This window comes from Triturus cristatus, chromosome 11 (genome assembly GCF_964204655.1).
Source record: "Triturus cristatus chromosome 11, aTriCri1.1, whole genome shotgun sequence".
NCBI classification, from domain to species: domain Eukaryota; kingdom Metazoa; phylum Chordata; class Amphibia; order Caudata; family Salamandridae; genus Triturus; species Triturus cristatus.
This window is the reverse complement of record NC_140594.1, coordinates 532,844,781-532,857,359: the sequence shown is the minus strand read 5'-3', so window position 1 is coordinate 532,857,359 and position 12,579 is coordinate 532,844,781. Positions and strand designations below refer to the sequence as shown.

The following is a 12,579-nucleotide window of genomic DNA, read 5'->3' as shown; positions in this document are numbered from 1 at the left end:
CTCAATGTGCGTAACTCATTAAGGAAGGCCTTATTTGTGCTTGCTTGGAATGAAGTTGCCTCCTACAGTAAATCCTTAAGGGCATCTAAAGGCTGACTGGGAACGGAACGAATACCCCACCAGCAGGAGTGCCATGTTGTGAGAAGTGTGCACTCAGAGGTTGTTCAGAGTCAACGAGAGGCTTCAATCACCACACTGAGAAACCATTTACATCAAAATAATTCTCTAAAGTGACATGATAAAATGAGAAAAACTGAACATCAAAGCCTCTAGTGTAGCCAGTTTCGAGGAAGTGCTAGACGGCTGTCGAATTATGCTTTATGAATCTTCAATAGTAAGGTCGGGCCCCAGTGAGGTCCAATGTTGGAGGACAGCAGTCGGTGAAGCCTCTGGTTCATATTGTAAAGTTGTGTCCTGCAACAGGAACGGGGTACAGGAAGAGGGTCTACAAGACACCTTGCATAGCACTTTATTCTTCAAGGTCCTATGGAATATTTCTTTGCAAATCGGTCAAAATTAAGTTTCTTGCCTTCATTTATTTTTTCAGGACAAAGCGTTTTATGGACATTGAGAAGGCCAATCTCCTATTCGAACGCCAGTCTTTGAATATTTAGGGATAAGTTCATCTTCCAGCTAAATATTCCAGGAGGCTTATTTACTTTTCTAACTGGAATATTTTAGGAAAATTAAATAAATTAAAAAAATTCTGCAAGTATTGTTAAAAAAATTTTTTTTAAATTTGCATTGACATAGGAGTACCACTTGGGTGGGGGGCAAGAACTAATCCCGATAATACACACAATACAAGCTGCCAGTCTTATGACAAACACAACAAGATGGATGGAGTGCTGAAACTTTTCGAACACTCGCACCCCCACCCCCCCCCCCCCCCCCCCGTCAAGAGATCTGGGTTGAATCCAGCCACATGCAATGTCCTCCCTTGACCAGGACCAAGCATCCTGTGATCGGTTTTGGGATATCACCCCTCATCATCATCCCCCAAATGGTGGCCTGACAGTCTGGGCAATTGCCCAATTCCAGTATGTAAAGTCAAAAATCTCAGATTTATATTCGATGACAAACTGACCTTTAAGGCCCAGACCAATAATCTGTCTTCTTCCATTTGGTACATACTAAAAATGATTAGAAGAATATGCCCGTTTATCCCCCTTGACTCATGGACAACAGTGGTCACGGCGCTCGCCCTGTCTAGATTGGACCATGGCAACGCTTTATATACAGGGATTCAAACCCAATATTTAACTAAACTGCAACATCTCCAGAACGCAGCAGCAAGACTAGTGCTAAACATTCCTAGATCCGAATCAATCTCCCATAGACTGAAGGACCTGCACTGGCTGCCAGTGGACAAAGGGATAAAATTAAAGACCCTGTGTCTGGCATATAAGGCACTTAGAACTCACTTCAAATGGTATGTCCCAGCTAGAGTCTGAGATCCACTAACGCAAAACGCGTTCAAGTACCCAAGTTCAAACAGGTTAGGTGGGGAGGAAGAAGCTTCCTGCTGAGGACAGCCAAGCTGTGGAACCTTCTACCTATCAATATAGAAAGTAGCCCGCCGCTTCTGGCTTTCAGAAGGGCAGTCAAAACATGGTTGTACCCCTGTTAAGCTAGTATTGCATCCCTGCAGTGTATCTAACCGTAGCGCCAAGACGCCTTCGGGCATTCGCGCGCTTTACAAGCTTAAAAATCATATCAGCCAGGTTAGCTTGAATCCAGTTGCAGAGGGCCCACATCTAGACATAGCCTACCACTTAGGGCAAACATAGCAAACACAACAAGATGAGGGATGAAGTGCTGAAACTTTTCAAACACTCACCCCCCAGTCAAGAGATCTGTCTTTTATGGAACACTTGCTTCCAAAGTAGCACATTAACATTATGTTAGAAGACAAGTTTGAAGATGTGTCACAATAAGAAATTCAGTTCATATGAACCCTAAGGAACCATGATTGAGAATGCAACAATCGCTTTACACATAAAATGAAATTTGCAACTGTTCTAAATCACTCACACTAGCATACAGAATGCAAACTTGGGTTTATCCTGATCCCCATGCAATGGAATTTTACTTCATAATACATTCTAGAAAGCCTCCAGGGGCACTTTTGGTATAACTCACAAGGTGGTCTGATCTGCAGTTATACCAAACTTTTGAAAACCACATATGGTATTTAGTGGAGAGCGAAAAAACATAGCTGCAAATTGTGAATTTGATCAGCTGATCTTGCCATGTCAATTTAGTATTGTCGAGAAAATATGCAACTTGAACAGCTTAACTGATGTAGTGGAAATCGAACTGAAACAAATATGATAAAGAAACATAGCTTCTAGTCGGTATTTGGCTCCAGTGACTCACTTGTTTTCATGTTTAACATAAAGGAAGGGTTTGCATAACATACGTGAAGTTGCATGATAACAGATGGCAATGATAGAAAAGTCTAATGTTTGCTGATTTCATGCAGACAAAAATTGTCAGAAAAATAAATCAAGGTAGGTATCTTTGTGGGTTTTAGGGTGAATCAATAAGAATGTAGCAGCATAAAGACTAGATGCAAATAAGTTCATGAGGAGTCACCTTGACAAGTGAGATTCAAACTAATACCAAAATATTTGTTTAAACAGTGATTAATGATCTAGCCATTATATCCTGGATGTTCGAAAACTACAGTTTACTGGCTGTTTGGCTGATCTGCAGTTGCAGCCTTCTATGCACATACCAACATCAGCAGCTGCTTTGGTCTTGTTGAGTACGTAGGAGTGACTTGCAGGATTGTCTCCAACCAGTAGAACGCTCAGGTGAGGCCGCTTATTGCCAGCGCCAACCCATTGCTCTACGTCATGTCGTGCTTCAAGTCTGATCTGCCGGGCCAGTTTTCGTCCAGAAATGATAACTGCCTCATTCCTGTAAAAACATAAATACAGATTAACAAGTGATATCGCCGTTATGTCAATAAAGCATTAATACAAAGAAAAAAAGGCCGAAAATGGCAAAAATTATTTGAAAGCAAATATGTTAATAATAAATGAAAACCACCAAATGTCAGAACATGACTATGCCCTGAAGCCATTAACAAACGCATCAAAAAGAAATAGTGAACGGATGAATGCAATTAAAAGTAATAATAGCCTAGAAACAACGCAAGACTAAAATAAAACAAAAAAGCGCACTTCGTTATTGTACAGTCCAGATTTACCCCACTCAACTTTAACACAAGTACACATTACAGAATAATGTCATAAAATCAACTATGCGCTTTTGACACGTGAAAATACTTTGCGAAACTCTAAATCTTCATGATGTGGAGAATACAATAAGTAGAAGCCTCTCACAATGGTGTTCCTTTAGTACAACGCCTGCTAGTGTCTAGAAAATTGACAACTTAAGTAGCCCAATTAAACAAAAATGTAGGAACAAAGAAACAAATGTAGGAACAAAAGACAAATATAAAAAAAAGTGAAGGCCTTCCTGAAACAAGCTGCTGAGTATAGGCAGAAGGTCAAAGTGTCAACAGTGGGTGAAACATCTGCAACAGTAACTTCCCACACAAGTATAGAAACAAAATGTGGTGTGAAGCTATTTTACCAACCGGGAAGAGAGCCCTTTGTGCATCGTCCAACCAAGGTTCAGCGTGTAAACGCGTGCCCCACCAATTACATCCAAAAGCAGATTGCTTGAGCGATGGCTTGGAAGAAACATAGCCACATCAAGACAACTGCCCTGTAAAACTTTGATATAAACAAAGTCAACAACCAAGGTGCTTTGTAACAGCGAACACCAATGGCTAGAACTAGACAAATTGCTCAGAATAGTGTAATCAAAATAGTGTTTGTGCATTCTTCAAGTTACTAAAAAAAAAATTCCAGCAGTGTGCCAAAAGTGCTCTAAATCCCTAATGTCCACGGGCAAAAAAATGGGCATGCTAATTCTATCAGAATTATGTTCATTTTAAAGTTACAGTTCACAACCAGGAGGAGACTACTGTATCTAAACACCCACACCACGGACTAAATTTGCTCTTAAATACACTTCAGTTTCAGTTTATTCTAAGAAGTCAAAACAGCTAAGACAAGCAGGGAAGGCCTAAATTTAGAGGACGTTTCAAATGTCACGTTGTCACTCAAACTAAAGGACACCTGTTTTACACCTCTATTGGTCTTTGACGCCCAATGAGAGGCCAACATGTGGCATGTGATTTCAAGCTATAATTCTCCAGGGTTAGACTGGGACACCAATTAGGCCTGGATAACCACTAAGTTGGTCACATTTGCATATTGCATCCTTTCACCAAACACAATTGGTCAGCACCATTCAGATAATGTTGACAAATATCTGAGAGAATAAAAGTATTTTAAAGCTTGTAGGGCCAGTAACTATAGTCAAGATAGGAAAGACTTTCACTGCAGCTGATGGACAGGTTTCCTAACACGTAGATTAAAGTCTATAAATCTTTTTCAACCTTAGGTCCATTAGCCCATGCTCTGCCTCCAATCACTGAGGGACAGATGTATCAATGGGTTTTACCCTATTCTGTGTCTATGGGAAAATGTGTTCATACATATGGCCCTAAATCTCCTATTTGCTGTGTGAGCCCCAGAGGTTACTGTTCTCTCAGGTGCCTTTGAAATCCCTTCTCATCCTCAGGTCACCTGGTAACCCTATTCAACCTTAGGCCTTGTACATCTTGCTTATCCCGACTGAGAGCTCCTGCTCATCCCCAGGTCTTTAAGAATTATGTTCACCGTGTGGTTCTGAGCCTGCTGTTAACACTCCGCTCCACTGGTGCTCTGATCACGCCGAAGCCTGAAGCTCCCACACACAAGCAGAACTTCAGAGCTCCAGCTCACCCCTAAGTCCATTGGGCTCCTTACCCGGTATCTGGTCCCCTGCAAGGCCCATGCTCACTTCAAGTCCTCAAGGCTGCTGCTCAAACGGAGTTCCTAACTCTACTGCTGACTCTCAGTTTCCGGTGGTTCCTGCACACACAGGTTTCCATGACTCTTACTCAAACAAGAGCAGAGCTGTGTGTTGAAGACTGAATAGCACTGGTAGACCTGTGTAATAGGTTGAGGTTTATTGATAGACCTGTGTGTGCAGTGTACCTGCAGATTAAGAGAGGTGCACTGGTAGAGCGGATACACAAGATGTACTGGTCCGCCAGAGCAGCAATATGGCTGTCTGGATCATTTGGTGGTAGTGTTTCAGGACAGATTGAAACATGTTCTGCTATGCGTAGCCCTGGCTCATTCTCCATATGCGCTACAGTGGTTTACAGTGGCGTTTCATCAGACTGAGTTCCTCCATATACCAATTAGCCTGCCTGGGGTTAGATCTTGCTGCATTGATGTGTTTGCGGGGGGCCAGGGAGTTAACGGAGGTGATTCAATTGTTGAAATACTGGACTGCTGTCTTTTTTTAAAGGGGGAGCAGTTGCTGCGTTCGAGTCAGTGGGTGTTGAGAGCAGAGTTCCAGTGCTAATCAGTGTTGCTGTTCTTGTCGCAGCGGGCTAGTCTGGTGGTGATGCATGCGAGCTGGACTGAGACAGGGATGTTAAACATGATGGGCCCGATTCACAGAACTAACTTAAGACAAAATCTTAAACTTACTACCATTTTCGTATTCACAGAAGGCACTTACTCATTTTGGTATTCACAGAAGACACTTACTCACTTCGGTATTCACAGAAGTTAGGAGTCCTAACTTTAGGACTCCTAAATGCCTTCTGTGAATACCGAAAGTCTTAAAATTAGGATTTTTCTCAGTTTAGGAGTCCTAAAGTTAGGACTCCTAACTTTACTACTACTAAACTGAGAAAAATCCTAATTTTAAGGCTTTCGGTATTCACAGAAGGCATTTAGGAGTCCTAAAGTTAGGACTCCTAACTTTACTACTACTAAACTGAGAAAAATCCTAATGTTAAGGCTTTCGGTATTCACAGAAGGCATTTAGGAGTCTTAAAGTTAGGAGTCCAAATTTACTACTAATAAATTGAGAAAAATACTAATTTTAAGACTTTTGGTATTCACAGAAGGCATTTAGGATTCCTAAAGTTAGTAGTCCTAACTATACTACTACTAAACTGAGAAAAATCCTAATTTTGAGACTTTCGGTATTCACAGAAGGCATTTAGGAGTCCTAAAGTTAGGACTCCTAATTTCTGTGAATACCGAAATGAGTATGTGCCTTCTGTGAATACCAAAATGATAGTAAGTTTAGGATTTTATCTTAAGTTAGTTCTGTGAAGCGGGCCCGATGAGGGCATGGTCTCTCCAGGAGACCGGTGTGGGCTCATCAACTCCGATGATGTTGAAGGGGGTGGAAATAGGGTCCACGTGGTGTTCACTGATGGCAAGTGCCTTTGCTTGTTAAATCAGACACAGGCTTCCAAGGTCATAAGGCTGCAACAGCCTTTCAGGTTGAGCACACGAGAGAGACAGCCCAGGCAGTTTGGGCTCCCTAGTCTATCAAATAGTGGTCCACCAGCTGGCCTTAGCCACAGGCCTGGCAGCCAATGGCCCACCTTTCTCACCAGGCCATGCAAACATCCAAAACAAACATGCACGTTCCCTGCTGTTGTCTTTTTCATGTCTGAATGAAAGTTCATACGTCCACCCCTCTACAGAAGGCCTACTGTTACATGCCCACGCGTTCATGCAGTGAGATGAATCTCACTGCGTGATGTCACCTCTTCTATTCTTGTTCTGCTGTTTAATACCAACTCAGCAGCACCGTAGGTGACATCACCGTGCAGTGACTTAATATGGCATTGCTTTCTAGGCCAAAATAGGAGCACACCGAATGTGGCAAATACTCAAAACTTGAACGGCATTCCTCTTGCATTGTCAGTAAGTCTAGTGTCCAAACACACTAGTGTTACCTGGGTCTACAGCACAAAAAACAATGGGTTGAAAACTCCATGTATCTTCGGCATGTCACTATTGTGAATTAGTTTCCCCAGCTCAGTCTGGACACCCCAATTAATTATGGATTTCATCCACTGGGAGGCCTTGTGTCAATCCTAGTTACTCCCGCCCAGTTTATTCATGTAAGCATGACAGTGCATTTAATTAACGAGAGCACCGAAGCATAATGCTGAGCTGTACGCTGCCTTTTATTTAAACTGCACCCTCCTTAAAGGTAAACAAAACCTGCACATTTAAAGTACTCTCTAAGTCCCTTTTTAGCTGAGGTATGCAGACAACAGCTTCAAAAACCCTCGCTTCTACAGAATGCAGTTCTTAACTCTGCAAAGCATGTTTATACTAAAACCCTTACTTAAAGAAATGAGTATCATTTTATATTTTACAAAAGCAACCCAAACTGCTTCAGTACACCGACAGCAATAAGTGATGACTTGCTCTGTGCGTCACCCTCTTAATGCCAATGAAGGAACTGTGGTATTAGTCTGCTCTTCATGTCTATGCGCCTCGAAGACTAGCTGCTCACCATGAGAGATTCAGGAATCGGTCTGCCAGAGACAACTGCCCTTAAGCGTCTTAAGCTCTAAGCACATTAACAGGGAAGTTTGCAAATAGCTCGTCATCGTACCCTCAAGAATACCCATTGATAAAGTAGAACACGGTATCAATGCTAAAAATGAGTACGGGGAAATGGGTGGCAATCTGGTCGAAATGGAATGAGTACCATGGCAGCCTGTGTGAACCTCCCTTGATCCCTTCCCTGGACCAACCATTAACGCCTTAGTGTTTTAAGTATTGCTACCATCTTATGTACTATGACATCAGAAGTGGTATATTTGTATAAGAATATGTGGATGCAAAACTAAAAACTGTGAATCCCTGTGTGCAATGACCAACAAGTTTATGTTTGCAAATAAAAAGTTATAAAAAAAAATGAGTACTGCTTGTAAAAAGAAACTAAAGAGAAACAAACAGCCCAGCATATATGTAGGGTGACCAGGCGTCCCCGTTTTGCCAGGACGGTCCCAGTTTTTCACCTGCTGTCCCAGCAGATTTCAAGAAATTTAGCTCATGTCCCGGTTTTTAGAGAGGGTCGACTGAAAACGGTGGAAGGTGTTTATGTTTTACAAAGCAGGGATAGTTAGCAGTTGTTTCAAGAAAGCAATTTAATTAACAGGCAAGCTACTGGGTTTAAAAATTTGAATTTATGTATGTTATTACTGCCTGTTCTGTAATTCTCTGCTGAGGAGCACTCTCATCCCTTAAAGTAAAATTGTAGTCCTTCTTCTATTTATGAAATGTCCCCGTTTTTGGCTTTAAAATTCTGGTCACCCTACATATATGGCCTCCTCAAATTAAATCAGAATATAGTCACTTCCTCCGTGTCACCACCCTAGCTCTGACTGTAGTCACTGTGAGAATGGGGAAATTCCATGAGGTTGTGTTTCAGAGCAGACTCGACCATGGCCAACAAAAAATGAAACTGAAGGACACACTCGATTCCCGTACTTCTGCTTATCAAGGGCCACCCAAAGCAAACAACCTCAACCCAGTGGGAGAACCTAAGACCCAGCCTCCTTCTTCAGTCGGTTGTTGGCAGAGTTTTGTTGTCTGATCTTGCGGTAACCCGCTGTGCCACTCGTTCCTACTCTCAAAAGGGTGAGAGGAATGACATGCACCACTCAGGCCCAAAGCCAGCAACTTTATCAGCATTTAAAAAGACTAATGAAAACCCAAAAATAAGTACCAGATCCCACCATGATGTTCCATCACAATTCCAAGAAAGCAGGGTGATTTGCAGTTCAAAGACAGATATATTACTGATACCAACAATTCATTTACAAAAACGGGGTGTGAGGACATTGAATTCCATGAGAGGTCAGGGTGATGTGCCCTGCATTCGAGTGCCAGGTATATCACGGCAACCACAGCATTAGGCGTGTTAATGGCAAGGTTGGTCAAAATGCCTGCCGTGCAACCCCGTGCAACCCCGGAAGTTTGATATACATTGCAGCCCGCTGCAAGGGGTATACTGGCTGTTAAAGACTCTGGACCACAGTTATGGGGGTGAGCGGCAGACTAGGGCCTTTAACGAGGGTGATGGTATTTAACAGCCGGTATAGCCCGAGGTAGCAGGCTGTTAGGCTATATTAAAATTCCAGGGTTGTCTTATACACGGCTGATATTTTAACATTCCACCCACTAAGGGGAAAGTATTCTAAATTCAAAATGTAGGAACATAAAGACAAACATGGCCATCTTGAAGCAGAAGGCTTATACCAGCCATCATAAGCCCAGAGCCACTCCACTGTCTGGAGCTCTCAACATTCCAATGTTCTAATAACCTATGCATAGCTGCCATGGTTTTAAATTGCAATGTGCGACATTCATATTTTCAGTGTAATTATGAGTGACATTTGAATGACTGAGTGACATTTTCTTGTGAGCAAAATCATGCAATGAATAAGGGGAAACATGAGTATAAGAAATTACACCCAACGAGAAACTAAGCAGACAAAAGAAAGACCAGAGTCTAAGAAGGGGAGAGCAGAGTTATAGGAATTATAAGAGTGCTGTCATTCTGATTTAGCAGAACCCAGAGCTCGCAGAACATCCATGGCGTGGGGAGGGAAGTAAAGAGTGTGGTGGAAAGCCTTGGATTCTTGTAACCCCTGACAGCATGCATGGGGCGGGGGAATGAGAAAAAGGGGGCTGGCTGGCAAACTACGGCGGTTTTGTGGCCGTTTCCAGTGACAGGATAGATCTGTGGTAGATATTTCACATATCGATATTTTGCACTTTTTTTGTTAAAAGGTAATTTTAGGTCGGAACTCGCAAACTACTATTTCCGTTTTAAAATTTCACCTCCCCGTTGCACCTCCCACCTTAAAGAAATGGAAGGAAGATATGGACTGGTGCATGGTCCGTGAGAAAACTGTATATGTTGCACGGGGGTGCCCCAAAAAATGGTTATCGATTTGGACAAAGTGGAATGCATACCGGGTGGGGATATGTGAACCACCAGTTGTTTCTTCCCCAGAAGACCACTGTACAGTGTGACCTACAATGTATGTAATATAACTCTGCCTTACACTTTGAACAGTACGTACTGACGCTAGTGTAAATTGATGCACGTATACCTTGTGAAATAACTGAACGAGATTGTGTAACATGACCAAAGTTCTTTATGTTAAATAAACAGATTTAAAAAAAAATAATAATTTCACCTCCTGCTAGTAGAAATAAAATCCGAAATTAATATGATGGACATGAGTTTACCTTGAGGTGAAAGGGCAGCAATACACTCAGTGCGAACTCCTGATCGTCCATGATGCAACTTAAAGGCTGCAGACAGCACATACACAGCACTGAATTTGGCCAGGACAACCTGACAGACATCTGAGGCACACACTTAAGATTTCCGGCCCGGCTGCCTGCCGAAAGCCTCAGTAACTGGGGCAGAATTACACCGACTGGCAGGCGCTGATTATCTCACGCTAGCCTACGCACTTAAAAAAGAGATGAGTGGGGTCAGTGTAGTGACGGTGTGTGAATAAGGGATGAATTCTAATAGAGGTGAAGAGACTGTCACCTACTTGTAGGGGGAAGGACGGTCAAAGTTAGTTCCCTTGTGGGCTCTCAAGTAGCTCCTAAAATCTAAAAAGATACAGAGTGTCTCTGTGGTATGTGTCACTGTGGGACAGTGGTGTTGGGACATCACACTCGCGGCGTTATTGAGATTAAGGGAGGTGAAAACTGACTCAGAAGCAATGATAGCTGATGGGGTAATGATTCTCCCACAGCAAAGGCTAAGTCAATATCAGGATCTGTTGGGAAAAGGAGAAAAAGAGAAGCGGTCCATAGGTGGGAACACTCACCAATCAATATAGACATAATCAGGTGGAACAGCGTAACTAGACTGAGCTGTCCCTACTCAGACACAGATATAACATGGGCAGTGGTTGGTGCAATGGCACTGTTGAGGTCATGTTATTTATAAAGAAACACAAAATGGGCGCTGGATCGCTGCTACGTGTACAGGAAGGTATTAACTCAAATCCTTGTTATGAAAAACACGAGACATAAGAATACCACGGTAACGTTGGCAGGTCGGGGATTGAAAAAAATATGATATGCTCATTCAGACAGTGAAAAGTGAAATCAGTAAACTTGTATGTAACAAGGATCGCGTTAAAAACGGGCCGACGGGGACAGTGAATAGGCAAAAATGTACGCTTTAAAAGGCCATGCGGGCTGGAATGCTGGTTGCGATCTAATCGCTTGTGTGCTGCGGCTTACCTCCTTCGGCTGGCTGTTCGGCTCTCGAATGAGCCTGAGGGGCCGAGGCTTACGCTAAATGTAGTCAGGTGACCGGCGCGCGTGCATCACGTGGTGCAGCTGCTGGATGATTCCCTGGGAGCTCGTCGTGAGGGCGGCCTATGGGAGAAAGGGAGGGGCGGGGCCCTGCATACAGTACATCTCGCTTTGGCCCAATTAACCCTTTGTGTGGAGCTTGCGTGAACTTTGCCTAGCTTCTTTTTGCAAGAATAGAGCTTACAATATAGCAATATACAAACATACTAAATCGAAACGTTAAATAATGCAGAATTTTAGCCTTGCCCAAATGTCATTTATGTGTTTAGTGATTAGTGATTTTGAACTGTAACTGCATGTTGGTTCAAACGACCAAAGACACGTCATGTGATACATGATTTAAAACTGTAAATTTGTACATAACGCCAAAAACGCTTAATTCCTTGTAATCAAGGCATTACAACATACATTATAACCCTAAACAGAAAAACACCCCTGTTGGTGGGGTACTTGGCAAATTTATTCCTACGCACAGGTGTTAGCAAAAAGATATTTAATCACATATTTTGTACAGTAAACCCTTATTCAGATATGGATACTCAAGAATGTGTGTTGAGCTTGTCACTGGTGCAGTGATGTCGGTGACCAAATTACTAGAATTACTCTGTTTGTAGTCTCGCCAGCTGGGCATTTGTGCCATCTTGCTCATTAAGTCCATTGGTAACTGTGTCCAGTAGGTGCATCCACTTACATTCTCTGATGTTAAGGATCGAGTATATGTCTCCACCTCATTGTCCGAGAGAGACCTTATCCAGTACAATCCATCTGATTGATTCGGGGGTGTGCATTTGATAACAGAAATGTTCTACAAGGGGAGCTCCCCTGTCTTGCCCCTCAGGCTCATTCGAGAGCCGAACAGCCAGCCGAAGGAGGTAAGCCGCAGCACACAAGCAATTAGATCGCAACCAGCATTCCAGCCCGAACGGCCTTTTAAAGTGTACATTTTTGCCTATTCACTGTCCCCGTCGGCCCGTTTTCAACGCGATCCTTGCTATATACAAGTTTACTGATTTCACTTTTCACTGTCTGAATGAGCATATCATTTTTCCAATCCCCGACCCGCCAACGTTACCGCGGTATTCTTATGTCTCCTGTTTTTCATAACAAGGATTAGAGTTAATACCTTCCTGTACACTTAGCAGCGATCAAGCGCCCATTTTGTGTTTATCTTTATAAATAACATGACCTCAGTGCCATTGCACCAACCACTGCCCATGTTATATCTGTGTCTTAGTAGGGACAGCTCAGCCTAGTTACGCTGTTC

The 12,579-nt window shown here is 42.8% G+C and overlaps 1 protein-coding gene across 1 annotated transcript in view; it reads right to left on the bottom strand.

Moving 5' to 3' along the window:
* The window catches only part of MTHFD2 (methylenetetrahydrofolate dehydrogenase (NADP+ dependent) 2, methenyltetrahydrofolate cyclohydrolase), a 34,042-nt gene that overhangs the window by 13,944 nt on the left and 7,519 nt on the right, over nucleotides 1–12,579 (bottom strand). The window contains exon 2 of the mRNA XM_085633453.1: nucleotides 2,741–2,925. Within this exon, the coding sequence (XP_085489579.1) occupies nucleotides 2,741–2,925 (185 nt within the window). The remainder of the gene's footprint in view (nucleotides 1–2,740; nucleotides 2,926–12,579) is intronic.